The sequence below is a fragment of the Balaenoptera acutorostrata genome, chromosome 14, assembly GCF_949987535.1.
Source record: "Balaenoptera acutorostrata chromosome 14, mBalAcu1.1, whole genome shotgun sequence".
In the NCBI taxonomy this organism is placed as follows: Eukaryota; Metazoa; Chordata; class Mammalia; order Artiodactyla; family Balaenopteridae; genus Balaenoptera; species Balaenoptera acutorostrata.
The window spans coordinates 36,021,764-36,047,643 of record NC_080077.1 but is presented as its reverse complement, the minus strand read 5'-3'; the positions used below and the strand labels follow the sequence as shown (position 1 = coordinate 36,047,643).

The following is a 25,880-nucleotide window of genomic DNA, read 5'->3' as shown; positions in this document are numbered from 1 at the left end:
CGCTGGACCGTCCACCTCCACGGTCCCAGCCCGAGCGCGCCCGCCTCTCCCCGCGACCGCGACCCTTCTGAAGAGGGGCTCTTCTAGGCACGCAGTGCCTCCCCCCACTCCCTCCGGCTCCTGTTCTCCCGCCTTCTTTGCAGTGTCCAGAGATGCTCCGCCGCAGACCCGGGACCCCTTAGGCGCCTCTTCCCGTCCCTCTGCCAAATCGCGACGCCTGTACTTTTCCAGCTCCCTCTTTCCCTCTTGAAATTGAAAGTTATTGAGGTCGCTCAGGGTTGTTGCTCCAGCAGTTTCCTTCCCCGCCCCCGAGCTCCCCCCGCCCCCAGCAGCCATCCCCCTCCCCTCCCCCCTCCCTCGCCCCGTCCCTCCCTCCCTCCCTCCCACCCACCCTCTCGCCCTCCCTCCACCACTGGAGCGGCTCCTGCTCGCGAACAGCAGAAGCAGCTCGGGGTCTCTCCGCCGCCCCTTGGCCATGGCCGCGGTGCTGACGGCGCCCGCTCCCCTCCACTCCCGGGGCCCCCGCCGCTGCCGCAGCAACCTCTAAGCCCAAGGGGCCGCCACCGTCGCCACCGCCCACCCGGATCCCGCCCGCGGCCGCCGCCGCCGCGCACCATGCTACCTGCGGCCGCCCTGGCGAGGCCGCTCGCTGCTTCTGGAACCCTCACTTGCGGCACTGACAGCCACCGTACGGGAGCCCCCGCAGCTCAGGGCTCGGACAGTTTGAAAGTACAGTAGTTGGTTTCCCTGACCACCCGACCCGCTTCGTTTGCCATCCCAGCTCGCCTATCGGATCTGAGTGGAGGAGTCCGCTGCTTGGATTCTCTCTTGCTCTCCATATACGCCTAACACCTACGTGTATTTCTAAAACATTCAATATTAATTAACAATCAAAAGAAAAAGGAGAAAAGGAAGGGAAATATTACTGGGTTACTATGCACTTGCGACTGATTTCTTGTTTTTTTATCATTTTGAACTTTTTGGAATACATCGGCAGCCAAAACGCCTCCCGGGGAAGGCGCCAGCGAAGAAGTAAGTGCAGGCTTTTTTACGCATTTGCTCCCTTCCGCCGCGTTCACCTGTCGGGTCGCTTTGCCTGTCCTGAGTCGGCTCCCAGAGGCAGCGGTCCTCCCACCCAGCACCCCACGCCTCGAGAGGAGGTAACAGTTTAGGCTCCTGTGTTGGCGTCTTTCACGCCTTTCTCTCCGCGCCCCTCTCTTCCCCCGCATCCTTCTGGGTGCCAGAGTCCGGCGGACCCGGCGCTAAGGTGGCTCCCGCACCCTCATAATTTCAGGTTCGCGGAAAAGTTCGGCCCTTCGTTAGACTAGCTCGAGGGATTTGTGCTTTCCTCCCGAGACTTGGACGGGGGCCTCGAGCCCCCAGGCATCACGGACGCCCGGACGGCTGGACGCCCCTGACCACTGAGTTCCCGCCGGGGAAGGCGCGGCCGCGGCGCCCGCTCACCTTGCGTCGCCGCCTCGCTTGGGGAGACCTCGCAGGGTCCTCCCGCGGCGCTGGGGTCGCGAGGAACTCTCCCGCCCCTCGGGAAATGGCGAGCGAGCGCCTGCGCGGCCGCTCTATCCCCAGCCATGCACGAGTGGAACCGAAGGGCGCGCGGGGCGCTCGGGGTTCGCGTGCCTGCGCGCTTAAGGAGACGCTCGGCGTCCCAGTACGGGGGATGTGAGGGCTGCCGAACCGGCCGCTGGGAGCTGGAGGTGCCAGGTTTCCAGTTACAATCTTGCCTGTCACGCGTGAGCGCTTTTACCGTCTCAGGCCCTTTCAAGTGGGTCCCCTGGGGCAGACACACACTGAGGGTGGGGTTCCCCTAAAGACTCAGGCTCGCCTCCTCGCTGCCCCTTATCCCGATTCCAGTTACTTGGATGGTTGGCTTGTGAAGACTTCCTAGGACAGTGCCCTAGCTGGGATGAAACGGGCACCACCCCCCCACCAGGGCACCCTCAACCCGGGTTGGTCAGTTTCAAGGTGGCGTCTTCCGTAGATGAGGAGACAGACCCGAGAAAGGCACCTCTCCCTGCCCCTGGGTAGCCCGGCGCGCTGGCCGCTCCGCTCCGGCGTATGTGCAGGCGTGGGGAGTTCCTTCGCAGATAGAACTGAGGGCGACCCTGGCTCCAGCGTGGGGGTCGCTGGCGGGGACTAGGAGGGAGAAAACTTCCCGGGGTGCAGAGAGCGATGCTATTGCCTTGACCGACTCGGACCTCCGCCGCCCAGGAGCCAATGACGCTTGGCGGCGCCTGGTCCCGCGCGCAGAGCCACCTCGGATCGTTGGCCCGCGAAGCCCCTGGGGGCAAGCTCGGGTACAGCGCAGAGGACACAGCACAGTCTTGTGTGAGATGGAGATTTTAGAAATCGCTTCTCCGCCACAGTTTGTGCCCTGTCTCTGGACGTGAGGGACCCCTGAAAGCTCCCTTTGTGCCGCTTGCCTAGGGCAGACAAGGTTTGATTCACCTGAAAACTGCTTCTAAGAAACGCTGTACCAAAGCGCCAGGGGCTCCCGCCCGGCCTCAGCGCCTCTAGGATCGCGTAGCGGGGGGCAGGAGGGCCTAATCTAAGCACGTCGGGGCATCCGATTTATTATGCTTGGCCTCTGGATGGTTGTATTCTTCGAAACTCCTCCACTCACCCTTTCACTCGAGACTTGCGGCCGCCTCCCAAAAGAAGTGGCTTAGAGCTCGAGACTTGCCCTCGCTTCTGGCGGTCCCCAGGTCCCCTTCTCGCAGAGTCCGGCCAGGGGAACTGAATCGCAGGTCGGTGGGGAGAGAGAGGGATGCTGGGCACAAGCGCAGCCTCCTGCTTTCCATCCCTCTTCCAGCCAGTGCCCACCCGGCGCCCATGGCCCACACCCTCCTTCATCCCACTGAGGACCCCGGGGCCAGGAGCCACACAATCGCAGGGGAGGGACGGGGTCCTGAGTGTCAGAGTGGTCTCCAATTGCAGTTTGGGGGCCCCTGTTTCTGATGGAAGACACCGGAAAGAAAGCTGGCCATCCATTCGTTCTCACTTCCCCCCAGCAAGGACAGCGGTGCAGGAAGCTGCCCAGTGGTGCTGCCCCAAGTCTTCTGGGAGCAGAGGGGGGATGGAGCACCCCTAGGCTCCGATTAGAGAGGATTTACAGAGTCCAAAGGCGAGCTGCTTTTTGATCTGCCTTAATCTTCTCAAGGCCAAGTCAAAGGCGCCCTCTTGTTGTGTAGTGGGGATGAGAAAGGGAGTGGGTGGAATTGTGTTGAAATTCCGATTGTTCTGTGGGTGTGGGGCCGGGAGAGAGCTCCCCTAGCAGGGGATGCTCCTTGCTCCTTCACACTTGAGTCTGCCTTTGCTCCTGGGGTTTGCTGATGCAATCCTGGGAGAGGGGCGACCCCTTGCGTTCTCCGAGGAGACAGAGGAGACTCTCTTGGCAGGTGCAGCATGGGGTTTGTTCTTGTTTGTTTGTTAGGTTTTGTCAGAACAAACCCAAAAACCAGAGGCTAAGTAACCTATACAAAGCCATACAGCTACTAAATGGAACTTATCTCCTGCTATTTATGCTATATGTTGGCCCACGTCAGAGAGGAGATGTCAGGTCAAATTGCAGGTGTACAAACTCGTTTCTTTGGGAATCTCTGAAAAAAACGTTTTCTCAAATAGGGACTGGGAAAAAGTTGTTTAAATGAAAAATAAGGTAGTAGTCAAAGGTATTCTAGAAAGAAACGGTCTTTCCTATTTTTGCTTCAAGAGACAATTAAGGTATTTAACCTTTTGGCCTATAGATAAATAGCTTCACTCTCCTAAACTTTTAAATCTTAACTAATGATAGAAATTTGGGGTGTAAGAACTATTTTTCAGAGTTTTTAAAGTGGTCTCTTGAATGTTTTGGTAGAAAAGTTTCTTGCAAAAACATGTTCATTTGCAGTGTTAAATATTATCAAGTCTAAGGAACCATGGCTAATCCGCAGATAAAGCAGATACAGCTATCTATATCAGTAATCTCCTGTTTCTCTCAAGGAACTGCTATTCCATTTATCTCTACTTTGTTGCAAACTAGTGATCCTGTTTCCTCTTATAGAAAAAATAACATTTTAAACAGGAGTTTTGTACTTTAAAAAAATATCTATTATGTTATGGATGAATAAATACTCAATAACTTTTTTACCTGCTTGGATTCATATACAGCTCCTAGAGTTGACTAAGTTGAATTTACTCAAGATAAAAATGAAATGCAATCCTTATTCAAAAATCCTCAACCAGAAATGTTTTCAGAGGATGTTAAATAAAGAATCCTGAATGGAGTTTTGAACTCATTTCCAGCTCAGCCTTTGCTGCTTGGTACAATCAGCTGCTGAATTCTAGCTTATCTGCTAATAAAAGTAAAGGTTATACGTGCCATAATAACCGCAGTACCGTACAATTGCACCGCACTTTCACTTGAGTTATTCACTTGGGTCCCTAAATAGCCACTTGAAGTATAGAAGCAGGTATTAATATCCCCATTTTACAGGGAAAGAACCCAAAAAACAGAGGCTAAGTAACCTATACAAAGCCATACAGCTACTAAATGGAACTTATCTCCTGCTATTTATGCTATATGTTGGCCCACGTCAGAGAGGAGATGTCAGGCGTGTTAAATAATAAATCTGATGGTCTCAAAACCACCATTTATCCTATGTTTGTAGAATAAGCTGTTCTAATTGGAAATTTTTGAACGATATTTATATGTATTATACATTAATGACCAATGTCAAAGAGTTAAATACCTGATAGTGATAATGAAGCTTGCTAAATATAATATAATATTATTTAGTTATTAAGAAGACATTGTAGGATCATATTATGCCAGAAGACTATTGTGAGAAACATCAGATGCCACTGTAGTACCCTTTTTATTTGATGCCATCTATTAATTGGTTTTTAATTGCTTAGATTCCAGATAGATCCAGCTTTTGAAAAGCCATTGTAGGCATAATAATTACCAAGCACTCATTGCACAATCTATAAAACTTTTAAAAATCTTTCATAAAGATGTTTGAAATAAAGGAGTAAGAACATAAGAGAAATCATTTTAATGGTGATAAAATGAAAACCAATTTATTGGAATACAGTGGTCATTGCTCATGATACTATTTTGGATGTTAAGCCATTCTTTGAGATTCTGATACACTCTTGATGATTACACAGCTAACCTGGAAAATAATAGGTTAACTACAAGACAGAAAAATCTTTCATTCTATTATGCATTTTGTCATATTATTTTTGAATGAAAGTGTATAGTTTGGATATTGGCTACAACGCATTTTTTCACCTGTCTACTTTTGTCACCAGTCTACCTTGTTTCTGAGTGAAACACTTTAATAGATGAAGATATGAGTAAAATTTGCTAGAGAAAGTATATTCTGCAACATATCATGTGATATCTGTATGAATCCAAGCCCCAAATTCAAACTCTTAGGCATTGATGGCAACATCTAAATATAAACAAAAGACACTTATTTTTGTGAATTCTAATTTAATCATCATTACACTATCAAAATTCTTTCTTAAAGTATCTCTTTGTTATACTATTTTAATTCTTTATTACTTCAATAAAAGGATTTTATTAAGAACATTAAGGATGATAATTTTTGAATATTGTCTTTTTAGTCCCAAGTTATTCTATGTAAAGTAATTGAGAATATAATAAGCATAAAATTGATTCAATGGCATTACTTCAATATTTTTAAGCATAAAATATGAACGGTATTTTAACTTGCAAGTAGATAAGTTTTGTTGAATCATTTCTCCATTAAATATTTCCTGGAATTTAATATTCTACAAATTAGTTCCCCAGAAAGTGATGAATGGGAAATTACAGCATGTAGTTAAATTTGATTTTCAAGTTATTATGGGGGAACTCTTGCCACACTACTACAAAACAAGTGTATTAGTCATCTGATCGTTTTAGTCTGTTTTAATCTGGACAGAGATATCCAGATTGCTACTGGGTATCTCAAATATTTTCTAGTTAAATGGTTAATCTTTTTTAAAAAATGCAATAGTTCTTTTGAATTCTATATATTATTGATAGAATACTGTGTGTTGTCAGAAACCTTTGTAGAGTTAAGACCACATGATCCCTCTGCAATTATAAGAATGAACTATCAAAAAATAAAACTATTCCACATACAGCAGTTTTCTAAATCATCTTTCCCCTCTTTATCTCTATCCAAATGTTTCATTTTGGATGTTGTCCTGACCTCTCTTCCCACTTCCTCACTATTCACTCTCCCCAGCCCCCAAAACATCCTTTTCCAAGCAGTGAATTCTTGAAATGCCATCAGAGTGGGTATTATGTTTCATGAAATGTAAGAATCAACTTTGGTTACCATTAGGAAAACATCATTCAGTTTTGAGAGCATGGTAAGGATCATGTAAGACAGTGTGTTGAAATTATATGTTTTACTTGGTTAAGACTATTTCTTCTCTGAACCGTGCATCATACACTGGCATTCTTTTGAGAATGATCATTTGAAAAAGTGTCGCATCATAAGTTATATAGATATTTTTTGCCTTGCTTTTGATTTTGAGGAAAAACGTGGGTTTCTTTCTTGATTGTGAATTTTTTCTTAAGGTTTAAAATGATTCGATTATCTTAAAATTTACCGTTTGTTGGCTAACCTAGTAAATTTGAAATGCTTTGCAGTTATACCTTAACAAAACATATAAAGTATAAAATACACATCTGTAAAAGACGCTGCCCATTTTTTCTATTTGTTTAATTCTGTCCATCAGATCTTTCCATTCAGGACTATTACTAGCATTCCGACTAAAGTACTTAACCAGCAATGCTGAAAAGAATGGAATGTTCCATTCTCAAGGATTGTCAGGGTGCTGAGGATGCCATTGAGTGCTAAGAAATCCCATCTTCTGCTCCAAAGATGTTTCAACAACATGCAACTTTTAGGCAAAATACCTGAATTCTTTTTACATATAAAAAGTTTGAATAATTTCAAAAACTCATTTAAAAAAAAACATGGCTGCAGGTGCCTCTTCTCTGATAATATTTCTGCCTTATTTATATTCTTGGCGAGGTAACTAGGTAACTGGGTAACCTAGGTAACTAGGTCTAGTTACCATCTGCTGTCACTAAAACTGTTCTGGAAGTTTTTAGGGAAAATTCAGTGGTACTAAAGGAGATGATTGCCCAATTAAATACATATTTAATGGCCTTTAACTGCTTTTATGCTTTATGCCTTATGCAAGTATCTAACCCAGTCTTCAAAATACTACCTTATTAGGTTTCCATCTGACCTTTAAGAATTTGATGGATAGCAGCAAACATCATAAAATCATGGTACAGACTGAGACCTAAGAAGTCATTGAAGGAGAATTCCCAGTGTATGTTGAGAAAAGTAGGCTAAGAAGTAGAAGACCTGGGTTCTACATCTAGCACTGCTAGTAATATCTGAATAACCCAGACAAGTTCCTTTACCACACTAAGCTGCGGTTCCTCATCTGTGAAGTGAGGTGATTGGTTAAAAATTTAGATCTAAGCAATTCTTATAGGTTCTTCAACTTTTAATCTTTTGGTATAAGAACATGAACCAAGAGTAGCGAGTTAGTTCTTCTAAACTTAGTTGTTTTATTCAACCAAGTTTAGTGGATGAAGATTAAGAATACAAAAAGGGACTTCCCTGGTGGTCCAGTGGTTAAGAATCCACCTTCCAATGCAGGGGATGCCAGTTCAATCCCTGGTCGGGGAACTAAGATCCCACATGCTGCGGGGCAACTAAGCCCTCAGTCTGCAACTAGAGAAGCCCGTGCACCACAATGAAGAGCCCGTGTGCGGCAACGAAAGATCCCATGTGCAGCAAATAAGACACGATGCAGCCATTAAATAAATAAATAAATAAAGAGAGGAGGAAAGGTCATCTTAAAAAAAAAAAGAATACAAACAAATATAAGTATTCATTTATTATAAGTAAATCCATCATATAAAGATGAATAAGTAACTTATCAACATAGAGACTGAATTAATTATGATATTCCTCACCCATCGCAATATCTAGTGCCTGAAAACCATAGCCATAGCGTAAATCCACATACTCCATTTTTGGCAAGTCCATATTGTCCTTGGGCTTAGAGTCACAGGGAGCTGGTTTGGAATCCCAGCTAGAAAGATGCATCAGAACTCCCCTACCATGACAGGAGTTTAGAAGTGCCCCTGTGATGGGACGGAAGCGGCAAGTACAAAGGCCCAGGTTTAAGCTTATAAGACCCTGTGCTATGACAGTGACTGATTGAGCATGAGAGTGCATATGAAGGGAAAAGAGGAAGAGAGCCATACTTGGCACTAAACTTTGGCTTATAAGGACTCATGTCTGGGTGAAAAACAATTATGTCTATCTTTTTGATTAGAGATAATCAAAAAGAACAGGAAAGTAAGACAAGCAGATTTGTTAGGAAACTTATTTTCCTTTTGCGCTGTCTTTGAGGGCCAGCAGGGCATTTAGTAACTCTGAATCAAAGTTGCAGAGAGTTTCGGGAGCTGAAGATAAGCATTTTTGAGTTACTCCCATAAAAGTCATAGTTGAATACATGAGATAAAAATCTGTCAGTGTCTTGTTTATTGTTATTAAAATGTTTGCTGTGCTGACATTGAGACTCACTTTTACTGGTAGTATCAAAATAAGATGAATTACATTAAGGTACTTTGTCTATAGAATCTAATATATCATTTTCAACTGTGGTTTCTCATTTTTATAGCCCTTTTTGTGCTACGTAAGAAAATGGTCATTGGTATCAGGAGCAGTAATTTTACATTGCCAAGTCTTCCACTTGAAGGTCATACTTGGAAGTCTCATCACCTGTGGAACGATATTCCTTTGCCACAGGATCTTAGGAGACCTGAAAAACTTTATAGTAAGGAAAGATTAGTTTCCTTAAGGTGTAAAAATGATTTTTTATATCGTTCCACTTGGATCTAGCATCTACTCATAGCATTCTACTTTCAAGCAGATTTCTTAACAAAGTGTGCTCTCTTAAAATAAGAAATTCTCAGGATGGAATGAAACTTGAAGGAATTCAGTCCATCTATATAATACGTGAACTACTTCTGCAACATCCCCACCGAGTAATTGTCTAGCCTCAGTAACAACCAGGTTCCATGCCCTCTCTTGCTTCTTCTAGGAAAGTTGGGTCTTCTGGATCAGGAAGCAGGTTATATTTTCTAGTGGTCTGTTCTACTTCTCTTCTGAGCACTTGGCTGGGGCATGGGATTACATTTAGTCACCTTAAAACATCTTTCTAAAATGAATACATAATAATTCAATGCACTATATTCACTCCCAAAAATTGTCCTTAGAAAACTAGCTGGTAAGCATATTTATAATTATACCCCAATACAAAGCACATTCCTGAGAGTAAGTGGTAAAGCAGCCCCCATTTTATAACCACATAATACAAACCACCACCACACAATATAAAATAACAGAATTTGTGAAATGCTTATTTTAGAACACTATTTTCTTAACATATGCTTGATAAGCTGGTGAGAAAAAGTGCCGCTAGTTTCTCATTGTTAGGTACCTTCATACAATGGGACCTCACATATGTGAACACACAGTCATCTCGACAAAGGCTGTCATATGAGAAGAGACAGTATCAGCCACATTTAGATGATAAGAAAGAGGTACCACAGTTCTCAGAACCACTGTTATATTCACATACATTCTATCTTAATATGCATTTATATTTATATGTTAAAGTGAGTATTGTGATAATGATTATCGTTTAAATAGCTGCCGTGTTTTAATCACCTGTGAGTGCCAGACTCTGTCCTTGATGTTTTTGCAAATATTATCTCAATTAGCCCTCACACTTACCTTGTAAGGCAGGTGCCAGTAGTCCCATATCAGTCGCCTGAGGTCATTCAACAAAGATGTGGTGGACCTGGGATTCCAGCCCAGGACTGACTCCAAAGCCCATGTCCTTCCTTGATTTTTTCATGTCACTTCAACTATTGGGATTGGTACTTGAAGCAATCATGGGGGTGTTTTCTCAAACGCTACCCCACTTTTTCTTTCCTTTACTCTCTTTGCTCATTACCTCTTCCTCCTCATTTAACAAACCACAAGTCTTCTTCAAACATTTACTCTAGAGGTTGCTTCTGGTATTCTAATACTCCTTCCCACATCTCTCTCTTTTCTCTGTCCTTTTTCCTCTCTTTCCTTAAACCTGCCCTATTGATGGTTTTTAAACAGAGAAAGTTGCTGATTTTTTTTTTCATTAGAAGCAATAGAATAGCACAGTTTATATGAAATAATCTAAGATTATTCTTCCCATCTATGGTGTGCAATTCCAAAAGAAGACTAACTAAGGCATGAGAATGTGGGCAAAATCTATAATTTTGCAGTTAAATATCAAAATCCTTCTCTGTAATTTATAACCACAATAGATATTTCACTGGCTAGCTTTTGCTGTCCAGAAAAGTTATCTTTATGGTGCTTCATAAAATCTCTTATTTATATTACTTTTACTATGAGCATTAACAGTAACCTCCACTCCGAATTCTTGCTTTATGGGCCTTGGTACAGTGATTTTTCAACCCTGATTTCCAATTAGAATCACCTGGGGATCTTAAAAAAAAAAAAAAGCCAGACTCTATCTTAGACCAAATGAAGCAATCTCTGGGGATGGGGCCTGAACATCTGCATTTTCAAAAGTAGTCCTGGTGATTCTAAGGTACAGCCAAGACTGAGAAGTACCACTGGACCCTTAATTCAAGGATAACTCTTACAGCTAAGTAACTGTTGAAAACAATGCCAGTTTCATGAGAGTTCGACAGAAAAAATAGGCTTGTGTGGAGTATGATAAGAGATGAGATATGTGTCGTTCAAACAGATAGTAGTTTAAAATATAAAGCAGTCTGATAGCCCCAGATTGTTGATCAGTTGAGTACTGTTTAACTTGTGGCACTGACTGGTGCAGACAAGACCATCTGATTGAGAATTGTCTCAGCCAGAGGGTCTAAGAAGATATAGCAGAGTGCACACAGTAGAACATGATGGTGAGTTTAACAGATACTGCTGCTGTTTTCACAGATAAGAACCTTGCTGCTAGGAGAGGTGCGATTAGGAGTGAGGGTGCTTGCTGCTGAACTATACCAGGGGTTAGGGAGGCAGTGAATAGAAGATGAGGTATCAGCCATACCCCCAATTTTTTTTTCAAAGCTACATAATCATAAACAACTGTTTTCATGTCTTACCAGATGACGGTGCCCTAGAGTCCTCTTTGTTTTCAGGAAAAATGAAATGGTTAGAGAATGGCCTCTAATAAGAAATAAACATCCTTTTCTTTTATGGTTTCTACAATTACTGACTAACTTTATATTGACTACTGGTGATCAGTAAAACTACTATAAATAGCATAGTTGTAACTCTATCTTAATGGGTTAAGTTTTGCAGTAGGTTGTTTATTCTTGAACTTACTGTTCTTACTTCTCTCCTAATGTGCTCTTCTTTAAGTGGTTATCTTCATTAAATCTTGTTTATTATTCTTTTCTAGTCCATGAACGATGTTCAAACCTTGCCATAAACCAGGGAAAACTCCATGTAAAAGTGAGGTGGAAGTCTGGGCTTCCTGTCAGACTTAATTCTGTTTGTTAAGGGGGCTCCTTGGGAGAATTTGGGTTCCAGTGAGTCACTAGGCCAAATCCCAATAACCACAATTGCCAAAAGTAATTAGACTGAGGAAAGCCAGGCTTTTGGGGAGGAGGGTCATCAGAGCACGCTTGAGCCATTGCTCCGTGGTCAGACCTAGTTACTTGTCCCTAGGGAATGGGAGCAATCATGAGTTACAGAGAGCAGGAAACCCACCAGAAAACAATGCTTTTCCACCAATTTTTTTTTTCCTCAATAGGTTATTCATCCTAAGCATGCAAGAGATGGAAATGTGTCGCCAGTATACGTGCGCAGTGCAAATCACCGTCATCTTATAAACCACCTTGTCTGCCTGCATGAGGGCAGACGCACACATACAGAACTCCTGCTGTCATCACTGCAAGTTCTCCTCCTCCCTTCCTGAGTAGATAAAAAGAACCCAAGGAATGTAGTCTGAGTCTTTGTACAAGAGGTGTCTGATTAGGATGGGAAGGGACGGGGGAAAGGATCTTTGTAAACATCCTAAGGTCAATTTAGATATAATATTCCTGACGTAACATTTGGAAATAAGAAAATAGTAGTATATTGCACAGGACAGGAGCTCTAAAGCCTGTAGATCTAGGAAAAGGCCAAGAGCAAGCTTAGGATTTCTTTTACTGAAAATAATACCATTTTGAAATATGGTGCTGTAAGCAGCTAAATCAAAATTATTAAGAACTAAGTGGTGCTTTGATTTTAAGCTTTCAATATGCTAGAAATTAGAGGATTGTTAAGCCTTTCTATAGGAAAATATTCAAGTAGCACAAATATATCTATGCTTAATAACCTCAGTGAAAGTTCACCTTTGAAACTATTGACACTGCCTCAAATACCCAGCAAGGTTACTCTGTCACCTCATGTGCTGGATCTTAAATTGAACAAAGTCACAGAGTTCCCACTGTCCTTAATGTGGTAAGTTTCCCATTCTCTTATGATTCAGAATGACGTCAGTATATTTTAGTACTCCTATGACCTCAGACCTTAGACGCCTGTGGCCTTAGACTCTCTTTGTTTAAACATGTGGATGGGTGATATTGCTTATTTTAAATCCACAGAAAGGCACGCAGTCAGGTTCTTATTCTGGCCAGCCTTCTGTGGCAACTGGCAATCTCCAGGTAACACTGGAGAAATAAACCCTGACCTCATGCCCTGTGTACATCAAAGAGTTATAATGATCTGCTATCAATATGATATTACCAGTTTAGTGGAATCATATATTTGATTTTATTTGGTCTTAAATTTGACCATGAGCTGATTTAAGAATTGAAGAATCTTAACTTTTGGAAATTTAGCAGCAAAACGGTGACCTTGCATTTACTTGTATCACTCACAACCTTTTGATGGCATGTAGTTCCTGCCATGCAGTACAGAAGATGTAGACAAGTGCTGCTTGGCCACAAACTAAATGAGCACATACTGAGCTGCTGAAGATTTGTTTCGTACAGAATTCAGTCTTGTTTTCCAATTTATGAGCAATTTGTTGATCTAAGTTTAACAGGACCCTCATTACTGTTTGGTAACAAGAAATAAAGCCTGAAGGCAGTATTCTTAGCCCCTCTGGCCTCAATTCACAGACTCATTTCATGCCACCCTCAAGATGTTAACTCTTAGCCCTCTCCACAAAGACTAGTATAATTTAAAAGGGGCAGTCTCTCCTATAGCATATTTCTAAGACATCCATCCAATATTCCATTTCTGTCCAGAGCTTGATGTAAATTCAAACTTTTAACATAGATCAGTGGGATTCCCTTGGAAGCCAATTAGACTTGCAAGATCATGTCGATGTATCCTTGGCCCTAGTACAATCAATAGCATGTGCCATTCTACCTAGCACTGAGCCTCCAGGGCCCAGCCCTGATTCATGTGTGTTTTCAGACTTGTGAGCATTATGTGCCCATACCTCAACGTTTAATTTCTAATAGAATAAGGGAGATTTCCAGCAAGAGTAGGTCCAGACCATTTCAGGCTACTTCTACCATTTTCAGTACCCATGTGGACACCTCATTTACGTTCTAGGAATTCATCATGAACTGTTTGCCTCTGAACTTAATATCTTGCCCATACTATAAATGGAGAGCTTACAAACCCAGAAATCTTTGTGTAATCATTTCTTAACCAAACTACTTAATTCACAGACTTTGGGGCAGAAGTACCATCGTTCATCAGATAAGAACAAATTTTCAAATGAAAATTGCCAAGATTTTCCAATGCAGGATATTTTCTCTACCCTTCCTAGCCCAAACTTACTTTCTCATCCACTCCTCAAATTCTAAACCACTACTAAGATGAGTCGAACAGTCTTAATTTTAGGCTCTTCCAAAGAAAAAACAAACACACAGACAGCCGAGTTAATTTATGAAACACTGCTGCATTTATCTTGGCATTTATCTTGGCAGATTTCACTTCTCTCCTGTCTAACTTTTGCATGCTGACTCTCTCACTCAGCAATTCATGGAAGGAACAAGTCATTTCTATATATTAAGCACCTTGAGGGCCACTGCATAGAATGATTTCGGTGTTCCTTCACACTTCCTATACAAGTTTCTTTCCTCATATACAATTTATTTGCTGGGTCTCTGAAACCGAATCCATCCCTTTACTTTAAACCTGAAGCAAATGGAGAGCCATTTTTATAAGAGCAATAAACGAAAGTGGCTGTTCAGATACTTTACTTGAATTTGTCTACACACTGAAGTACCTTTTTGTTAATACAGACCCTTCATATTCTAGCAAGCAGCTTCCTGAAAATCTAGGGCTGCTTAAAATTATACGACCAGGAACCAGGAATCTCCCCTTCCCCCCACACCAGCCCCTGCTCCTGGGAGTATGCCAGCAGTTTTGCAGGATTCATTCTGACAACTGTTCTGGTGTAAATATTTAGAGAAATCCTTTCCATTAGAGATGAAACAAAGTGTAAGTAACTGTTCCCAAAAGATATATCTTATTAATGTTTGCAACAACAGGCCTTATGCTATCTGATGCACAGATTCCAATATTGTACACTGGAGAAAAGACTAAGGGAAAAAAGAATCCAGATAGGAAGTAGATTGAACTCTGTGTAACCTGAACTGAAAAATATTATACGTTATCACCAGAGAGATGACATGTTTTAATGTGCACAGAATGTACGGGAAATGAGTTAAATTAATTTGAAAATAGTAAAAATTGGCTACTAGTGTTTTAATGGTTTAATAAAAAGTGAGGGGCAGTTACAGATTTTTCTATCACCCTGCCAGTTCAGTGTAGTTCTTAGCTATTTCTCCATATTCCCAACAAAATGAAGTGATACATCTGAGATCCTGTCTGATGTAAGTTCTGGTTTCTGTGTTGTTATTCAAGAACTATTAAAAGGGATAATAGCTAAGCTCTAATACTTGTATCAAATATCACTTGTTAAAACAGGGTGGTAACCTAGCCTCAAGGGGTGGAAGCGCACCAGTGTTCCACTTCTGCACGTTCCTGTTTGCATGGCATTTTCAAGTGTTTTATATACTAGGGGATTACACAGCTAAGTCATTTAAAACATCGGAGGCTTCATTGACTGAATTTCAAATTAATTCTACTGTACTGATGATTATTGTGATACTTGACTAGAAAAGGTATACATCCTTTACACTACTTATTGTTTCCTCCTTCGCTTGATGATTTAAGGCCTACACTAAAATATAAAAAGCCAAGAATTTTAATTCAGTTTCTTTATTGATAAGTCACAATCTAAGATTTCTCATTAGTATATGTAGTTTTTTCTTCTTTACAGGCGTAAGATTTTTCTTTTTACTTTACATAGAATCTTTTTTCTGCTGAAAAGCATTTTAGAGAAAAGATGCTATATAAATAACGTTGTTAAAATATCTACAATGGGATTTTATTCCTCCTTGTTTTGCTTCTAACTTATAGTGACAACCATTCACTGCTGAGTCTCCAGTTGGATCCCACTTGAATCCTATATTTGTTGATGATTTTGCAAAGAAAATAAAAAGATTTAAGGGAGATGACATGGAAACTTCATAAACTTCATTGTGGGAGAATAACATCTTTCTCGTTGCCTTTTTAGAATCTTGATCTTTTTGAGTTTGGACTATAGCTAGAGAAATGCCACATTAGAGGGTAGGTGGGTTGATTTCTAATTAACACTCTGTTGTATAATTTAGACAAATCATTTAGTCTGTGATTCAGTTGCATCCACTATAAAATCTGACTCTTAATCTTTCATTTATTTGAAAGCAAGAGACTGATCTTGAAGTCCCTGCAACAGTAAGATCAAAGAGCTTTCCCTTTCCTTCTTGTAGCATGCTCTATCCTTAGACAACTATCTGTCAAAACTTCAAGAATGTGGAGTTAGAGCTTGAATTCAAAAGCATGAGATTTTCTTTGTACTTTCATGGAGTTTTTTAGATCATATTTTTAAAAAGCTAACAAATGAAAAAGAAGTTCTGTTGGGGGGGGAAGTACAGGGAAAATTGAAATTAAACTTAGCCTAAAATAACATAAATTCATTCATTCATTCAACAGCTATTTATTGAACATTTAGTATGTGCCGAGATTACAAAAGTGAACAAAACACACGTGATTTGTAGCATGTCACAGTCGTTAAGGAAAAAACAAACAAACCATGAAACCAGAATTAAACAGTATTTGGCCTAAGATAAGTGAAAACTGTTAGGCACTCTTTCTAAGCTGTATAACTTTTCTTTTTAAGTCTTGTTTAAATAGAACTGGAAATCAGATTGTTCACAAATAAGCTTAATGAACACCCAGATTTTTCTCTGGAAAACAAGGATACTAGACATCATGTGGGGAAGACGCAGGAAGGTAGAGGAAAGATCAACTGAAAACACTGGAATTTATTGGGCCTCCCAGTATTTTCTTGCTTGAAAATTTATGACCGATGAATAGGAGTCATGGCTTAGCATGACGTTTGTGACAATCATAGGAAGTTTGCTATGCAAACTATAAACGTGGTTGGCATTGTTAGGTAAGGCTTGTAATGGAGCGGCATGGTTTAGCTGAGCGAATTTCCTTTTTTGGCACTGAATAATTTCTATAGTTGAACTTTCACACTAGTTCATTAACTGGAATTACTTTTATCAAACAAACATTAAAATATTGTATGTTTAAACATTAGTGCATTTTTGTCCATCTCTCAGAGGCATTTTTCAAACCTTTTATGGTAACCCTTGACCACTACATGAAACATACAATCCGATCTACTTAAAGCACCAGTTTGGCAAATGCATGTCAACAAGTTATTTGGATTTCTTATGTGATCTTTCCTAACATCAATTGAAAGCTTTAAATGTCAGTTGCCAGAATTCAGAGGCTTGAAAATAATATGATCCAGCTCTTTTCTGTATGTTATTACTAACTTGTGAAGGATTTTGCATAAGGAGAGGTGACTATCAGGTGTTTTTATATATGTTATCTCATGTAGCCTTCACACCAATCTCGTGATATATAGTTAACTATTTTAGAAATGAAGAAACTGAGGCTTAAACTAATTAGGAAACGGATCAAAATGACATAGTCAGAAAGGGTAGAATTAAGTGTATACCCAGATCTTATGGCCTAAAGCACAGCGTTCCCCATTACACTCTGCTTTTCATTAAGCCCATTAACGGAGAAGGCCAAAGGAGGTTTAAATGAGGGAAATTCTCTTTCTGCTACTGAGACAGAACTACTGATGCCTCCTTAGGCAAGAGAGTAAACTGGGCTAATTGACAGAAGTGGTTAGTTGGGAAGTATAATGAGAAGCCTTTAAACAGTTGTTAAAGCAGGGGCCTGATAAGATCACAACTACTGTTCTTAAAAGTTCACTGTAATTGCTCAATGGGAGCAGAAGTGGGGGTAGGAAATGAAAGATGTGAGCTCTGTTCATAGGAAAGGGTGATTGATGAGGGTGGGGAGGGCACCCGGCTCTCTGGCTTTAGCCAATGAATGGTGCCATTTACTGAAATAGAAAATACTCGAGAAAGAGCCGTGTGGATTAGGTGTACAACAGGTTTTATTTTATTTTATTTTTTAATAAATTTATTTATTTATTTATTTTTAGCTGCGTTGGGTCTTCATTGCTGTGCGCGGGCTTTCTCCAGTTACGGCGAGCGGGGGCTACTCTTCGTTGCGGTGCACGGGCTTCTCATTGCGGTGGCTTCTCTCGTCGCGGAGCATGAGCTCTAGGCGCGTGGGCTTCAGTAGTTGTAGCACGAGGGCTCAGTAGTTGTGGCACTCGGGCTTAGTTGCTCCGCGGCATGTGGGATCTTCCCGAACCAGGGATCGAACCCGTGTCCCCTGCACTGGCAGGCAAATTCTTAACCACTGCGCCACCAGGGAAGTCCTACAGCATGTTTTAATAGCCAGGAAGATTGCAGGGAATAATGCATGCAGCATAATTCCCTCATGTAACTGAGGAAGGAAAAAGAGAGGCAGAGAAGTGAATTACTTGACTGAAGTCACTTTGCAGTGGAGCCAAGAGTAGAAACAACTCCTGTGGCCATTCTGTAACACCAGACACCACATGGCAGATGGTTCCAAGGACTGACGTTCCAGAGAAGTGCTCTGTGGATCTTCTGGCAATCTGATTTCTTATTTGTTTAATTAACAGTCGTTTCAAAGAGAATTATTTGTTCACTGGATATTTATTTCACAATCTCTTCATTTTCTTACTCCATGAGATCTAAACATTAAAAAGTTTCTATAACCTGTTGTCCTAGTCTAACAAGACTCACAATAGGGCACAATTTTTAAAAAACAAACCAATTATACATACTCTCATCAAATACAGTTGTCAGTTTCCTCATCAAATATATTCTTATTCTATTCCTGGGAATGGTTAGGTTCAGATCTGGCCCTGAGATGGTAAAGTACCATTATGCCCATTATTAACAATAACATATCAATATAATTTTGTACAGCTTATAAACACATGCATAGTTGTACGCATATTTGTCTTACAAGTTCATGGCCATTCCTGCATTACCAGAATCCCCATTCATCTCCTGTGAAGTTCCTACTATTAGTTTAATTTCTTTGAGTTTGACAATAAAGGCATGTAAATTAGGGGAAATCTTTGTTATGGATGAGATGATTCTTATTGGCTGACAAGGTGAATTGGTGGCTCTTTAAGGTTCTTTCCCATTTAAATACCCATGTGTGAACTCATCCTGGAAGGTGGGGTGGGGGAAATTCCAAGGGGAAAGGGTACCAAATAAGCTATTTTAAAGACAGAACAGAAATGCTTTTAAATCTAAGAATAAAATTCTAAGCCCATGGCTCCCCTGATAGTCCTTATAAGCTAAAATAAATTAAAAATAAAGATTCATAGTGATACATTATTTTATAAAATATTAAGGAAAACAACTTTCCCATTTTGCTATTTCACTATAATCATTTATTTTTGTTACATATCGAGTAATGAATTAGGATCTTGAAATTTGCTTCCTGATTAATATTCTGGTGATACAGTATCCAAAGTAACATGCCTATAGAGGGTATGATGGAAGATGAACCAAGTTGGATCTCTTTTTGTTACTAAAGATTTGGCTGTATAGTCTCAATGTAGAGTGATCATTATCATGGACCACAGGAACATTTATTTCATCCAGTGAGGAAGATGGAAAATCAGAGGAATAACAGTCAGGTGTCTCTGCTCCTACTCTGGGCAAGATTCATGACTAACTTTCCAGGACCTGTCTCCACAATGACTAATCACGAGGAAATGAACATCAGGGAATGATCTTAAACACTGGAAATGTAATGGGATATTGATGCTGTAAGAAATCATGCTTAGCTTCAGCATTTTATTTCTCTTTGGTTTTGGAGAACTCTTAGATTCCATACCTAAATGCGTGCACACTCAGGTGTAATGATTGAACTGCCGGGTTGCAAGCATTCCCCCCAACTTTGTTTTCTGAACTCCTATTATGCATGAACAACTTTTCCTAAAGTCCCATCACCTTTCAAAACCATGACGTTTCCTTGTTATCGGCACAGCCAAGTCCTTGGCCTGCTATTCATGCTCCTTATGTTTAGTCTTAACTTTCTCTCCCCTCTAATCCTCTCCATAAATTTCACATTCCAGTCAAACCAAAAAAAAAAACAAAACAAAACCCTGAAAAGTGCCACCAATGCTAGGTGATCCTTGTCAAGGCACCAAAACTCCATAAGCTTCAGCTTTTGTTTTTTGGGGGGTTTGGGTTTTTTTTAATAAAATGAAGGGGTTTAGGGTTTTATTCTTTATGATGCATTATGAACCTGTTAATGTGCCTTGTCCTGGGCTATGTGTTTGGGATACAGAAGGGAGATAAGACAAGTCCAGGCCCCAGGACCTCAAAATAAAACAATCATTTTCACCTGCTTTTCTCCCTCCCTCAATCACCTATCCTTCTAGTTTGATATCTGAATTCCCTTATCTCAGTTAACCACATCATTTTATGCCTGGTCTCCCAAATTAGAAACCCCCAACTCAACATTTATTACTCTTTCATTTTCCCATTGAAAATTGATTGTCAAATCCTGTCAATCCTGTCCAGTCTTCTTTGAAAATAACTTAAAAATCCATGCTCTCTTTTTGCATCCCATTAATACTATTCTAATTCAGCTAACAGCAATGCCAGGTACAGAACACAACATCCTATTGACTCTCTCAACTTTTAGTCTCTCCTTCCCAGTGATTCTTTTCTCCACCATCAGAGAGGATTTACTTAGAACCAAATTAGATCATGTCACTGATTTGTCCATAAACAGTTCATCCAAATTACGTGTAAGATTAAATTCAAATCCCCACCCAGTTTCTCCTTATTTCTCAATATCCAGCTCAAATGTCAGGTCTCCCAAGTAGGTGTTTCCAGGTGGTTAGTTGTTTCCTTTCTCCCTGGCCTTGTACACAGTGTTTACCATGCTGGCTTGACCTTGTTTATAGTCTCTAGCCATACTTGGAACTCCTAGGTCTTATCCATCTTTTCATCCAAAGCACCAAGCATTGTTTGACAAACTGTCTGAAGGAAACCAGAAAGCATATTGGGTGTGCTCTATGGTAGTAGAACTTTCTGAAAGACAGATTAACGTTCACTGTGGGAGATGTTTTAAGATGTTCAATATGAGGGGATGCAGTAAAATAATTATGTTGGCTGCCCCCAAATATCATAAGATTTGTTTTACTAAACATGATTAAATAGACTGTTCTGGGGAAGCTGTTTGAACTAAATCCCTCTAAAGTTCCAAAGGTTTATGATTCTATCAGCTGGAAGCTAATTAACTGTGTGGATGTCAGTGTTCTCATCTGAAATCTAAGGTCCCATAAAATTCCACAGTTTTATATTCACCATTATCCCAAATGTTCTTTATATATTCCTACGTAAACATTCCTGTTCATAACATTCCCTCTCTTTCCATTCGTCTAAGTTCTTCTCTTCCTTCAAGTGCCATAATTATTCCTAATCGTTCTCTACAGTCTTCAGATACCTCAGCCATCAGTTATTGCCCCTACCTTTTAATTTCTGTTGTAAATTTCTAAACCATGTATTTACAGCCCTCAGAATATAAACAGGCTATTCTACTAACTGTATTGTAGAATTCTTGAGCCAGGGACCGTATTTCGTCTCTCAGTCCCTACTAGAGAATTTCCAGTAATCACTGAATAAATACTTAGTTGTGAGGATGGCCATGATGTGATACTGAGAATGTGGTATTTGTATCACCTGCATCACATTCACCTGGGGTGCTTCTTATAAATGCAGCTACCTAGGCCCACCTCTTCATTCCCAAATCAAAATCTTTTGGAGTAAAACCTATGCATCTGCATTATTAACAAGTACTCCAGGTCATTTTCACATACAGTAAAGTTTGAGAACCACAGGCATAGACCTTCACGTTCTCTATACCATTCTGGTACCATTTCCATGGCATGCCTGACCTCCTTCAGTCTGTTTAAGCAGTTTCTTGTCGTCAGTGTGTTGCTAGAGTCCCAGAAGACTTCTTGCTCAGAATGTTGTTTGAGACCACCATTGATACCCATTAAAAGCTGTGTCTGCAGTCCTTAAAATGTAGCCCCTCTCTATGACTGTTCGTGAATCCTTGGCTCCTCAAGTTTCCCCAAATCTGTGTTAGAAAGAAGCTTCAGCATCTGCCCTCTCTCCTGTCTCCTTGCTTGGAGGCTTTTGAGGAGTTATTATTGACTAAAGCTTCCAGCTGCCTTGAATAAGAGTGGAAATAGTACAAGGATGTGCTTGGTACTTCTTGAGTAAAACAAAATGTCTTACACTTACTGATTTGTAACGAGTGCCTGTAAGAGTGCTAGGTGCTTACACATGGTCTCACTTAATCCCCCCAGTGTCTATCGAGTAGATATTTTCAGGTTGCAGATGAGGAAGCTTAGGCTCAAAGAGGTTAAGCAACTATTGTCTAAATAAATAATCAGACTCTTATTTGTGAACTCTTCGACACAGATTATTGGTTTTTTTCATCTTTGGATGTTCACCAACTAGCCCAGTGTCTGGATGTTAGAAAACTTAATTGTTTAAATGAATAGCTAGATGAAGATGTACCTTCTGGTTTTTCAGTTAGTAAACGTCAGAACTCTGTTTGAGTCCAAAGCCAGTTCTCCACCGCCCATTTCCTGTGCTCCTCTAGGGAACATGCAAGGCCCATTTCTGAATGAGGGGGTACCACAGTGAATCATGCATATAAATACAAAAATGCATCATACTCACAAAGGTGCATGTCAGCTCCTGTTCTGTCAGCAATTTTGTGAATCTAGGAGAAAAATCCACTTATTTTTTTCTGCTCAGGACTTTGGATGTCACACATAAAGCTGGATTTATTTAATGGTATACCCACTATTTGCACATCTTGTGCCTGTTAAAATATCACAGGTCCCTTGCCTGCTGTTTGCTTATGCTAAGACTTCAGCCATCAGATATGCTACTTTAGCATGCTATGTGGTGAGAAGATTTAGGTTTATTCAGAATATAACAAAGTGGAGCTTGTTTTTTAGCACAAACTGAAGTTTGTTTCGTTCAAGAATGTGAACTTAGTAGTTACAGAATCACACCCATGCAGATTCATTACCATTAAACTATCACATTTTCTGTTTATGTTGATTTCTAATTAATTCTCTCCTTAAAAAAAAAAAAAAAAAAAAAAAAAGAATGGCTCTCTCTCAGCCAGACCGGAGCACATAATGATTCCCACTGTTGGATGAACACTGTTGGATCTGTCTCATGAAAAACGCTGTTATTACCGCCCACTAACTCATCAACACGTCCTGGCTCTCTACAGAATCTGGGTCTCCATTACCCCTGTCCACGCCTTCTTATCCTCTATTCACCTCCGCTTGGGAACATGGCCACTTGGAGAAGGGGAAGCTTTCCCCCCAATCAGCAACAGCTGGAGATGCTGATTCAGTACCTTACATTTTACACCCATAGCAGAGTACTTCATGATAGATTTTCTACTTGTAGTTAGGAAAAAACCCCACTAATTTTGGTTCTACAAATGCTTTTTGTTGCAGTTTCAGCAGTAGTATCAACTATAGCTATCTGGTAGCTCATAGGAAAACTAATATGGTTTTCACTACTTTTGAAGAATCAACTTTGGAATTAGCCCTTAGGTTACTGAATTCATTTAATGGAATAAAAAGAACATAATAGTGGGATTCTGAAAGGAAGGTTATAAGTGAAAACTATAATGCTGTTGCTCTAAATTATTTAGACTGTGTCAGTAGGCGTCACTAATGGCAAGAATTCAGAAAAATACAAAAAGGATTATATTCAAGATTGCAAAATGTTTTACTTTTTTACTCTTTTTATTTATTCTTATGACGTCTTACATATTTCATAACTTTCCTGTTTCTTCTCACCACCACCAACGCCCCCTCCCCCTCCACACACACACTCCAGTACAAGAGAATGAAAATTTAAAACCCCAAAGCAAACTAAAATTACTGCTAGAGGGAGGTGGGAGTAACAAAAGAGAAATAACATGTTCCCAAGAGCAAAGTACAGGTAGATCAATGTACAGTCTCTTCCAAGATTGCAATCTGAATGTAAATTCCCAAGTTATGTCTAGTTAGACCATTATCCTCTAATATAAAAATTAATAGGAAAACATGTTTTTGTGGAATACAAGATGCTGGTTCTGTTCCATGACCCATAAAATTAACAAAAATTAAAGTGAATAAATCAGGCAAAAATGTGTTCTTTCCTTTCCTTCTGATATCTTCTTACCAATGCAGAGTCTAAAGGTACCTGGTAGATAATCCCAGCTATTTACTTTGGTCGAAAAGGGTCTGTAGGATCTGGCTCTAACCTCCTTTTCTAACCTCATCTCATACCAGTCACAGCACTGCAGCCTCATTGGTGTCCCTTGTGCTGTTCCTCATGCCCTGTTCCTTCCCACAGTCTTTGCACTGGCAAAGGAACATGCCCTGTTCCTTCCCACAGTCTTTGCACCTGGGGTGCTCTCCCTCAGGTTTTCATGGCTGAATCCTTCTCACCCTCCAGGTCTCAGCTAAAGGGTAAACTTCTTAAAGGGGCCTTTCCTGACCAGCATATTTAAAATAGCTTCCCAGAGTTATTCTCTGCTTTACCCACCTGTTTATTTCCTGCACAACACTCATCACAGTCTTTAATCATTTAATTTTTTGTTTACTTGCTTATTAGCCGATTAACGTCATGAGATCGGGAACCAGATGTCTTATTCATTCCTACATTTTCTGCACCATGTGTAGTGTTGGGCACATAGTAGTTATCAGATATTTTTGTTAAAAACCTTAATACTAGTCTTAATACTAGTCTCCACTATATATATATATACACATATATATGTACACACACATATATGTGTATATATATGTGTGTGTATAATATATATATAATCTATGTATATTAAATATATATTATATATAATATATATACTATATATAATATTATGTATATAATATACATATATATATATACACACAATGCAACCCACTTTCATCTTTCACTTCTAGTTCTGATGCTATAGCCTGTGGATAGACAAAGCACAGCCATTGTCCACCAACTTGGCATCTAGTTCCAAATATTCATCGTATCTTAGATTTCGGGAATTCTATATCTGCCATCATTTGCTAGCCATGTTCTTAATATTTTGAGCTGGCTTGATTTTAGTGGAAAGTCTAGCTAATTGCTACTTAATGTTAGGTCTGTTTTATTGCTGTGGTTTTATTTTAAAGTATTTATAGAATATAAATATTAGACTCCCTTCAGGAAATTATTATTCAGTAAGAGAAAAAGAAAGATTTTCCAAGTTTTCCAAGAAATAGTTTCCATTAAAAACAGTATGTTTCCCACATAATAATGGTGGAGCCCTAACTGGGCTGTATTCAGCAGCTGGTGAATACATTCCTCTCTGAGACTGTTAGGAATTTTGTGAACCCATTGGTCTGGGCACAGACTTTCAGAGTATCAGAAGTTGGTTCACTGGGACAAAAGATGTGGCAGACTCAATGATTTTAACTGCTTCAGGTCAGTTCATGTCTGTGCTATTGATTTGACAAAAGACCAAATAGAATGTGTGGGTGTCATGTGTCTAATACGGGCACACACACACACACACACACGTGCGCGTACATTTATATATTTAAATAGCATAGGTGAATTTTAGTTCATTTAATGATTAAAACATTGGTATATGAAGACATTAAAATCATCAGATGATACACAGTACTTCAAAAATAGCAAAATCTATATATGTATATATATAAACATGTTGCTCTTTTAACAAATTATTAGTCAAAAATAATAATAGAGGACTATGATAGACCTCTGTTCATCCAGGTATCATTGTTTAAGAATGTAAAGGAGTATTGTATACCAGTAAGCGATTATATTTATTTAAGCAGCTTTTGATATTTTGCTGTCTATACCTAATACTCCCAAGTTGCCCAGATGGTTCTAGAGATCTTAGCCATTGTCAGTTCTGCCCTAAAAGCTTTAACCTATGAACAAATAAGAAACATTGACTCTCAATATTCTCTGGGGTTGATTCAACAGAATTTGAAAGAGACTGCCAAGTTATTCAAGTTTTTAACATTAGATTTTTCTTAAAGTGAATATTGCCAAACATTCCAAAGGAAACATGAAACATCTCTTTCCACGACCAAAAGATTACATTAAACTTAAAAATGATTCTATAACAATCAAGTCCCAAGATCTGATAGAAATGTGCTGTCCTAACTTA

The 25,880-nt window shown here is 40.2% G+C and overlaps 1 protein-coding gene across 1 annotated transcript in view; it reads left to right on the top strand.

The window, feature by feature from the left end:
• The first annotated feature begins 390 nt into the window (after positions 1–390).
• Positions 391–25,880, top strand: part of RSPO3 (R-spondin 3) — a 75,863-nt gene continuing 50,373 nt past the window's right edge. Inside the window, exon 1 of the mRNA XM_007190808.2 lies at positions 391–1,032. Coding sequence (XP_007190870.1) covers positions 936–1,032 — 97 coding nt within the window. The 5' untranslated portion in view covers positions 391–935. The remainder of the gene's footprint in view (positions 1,033–25,880) is intronic.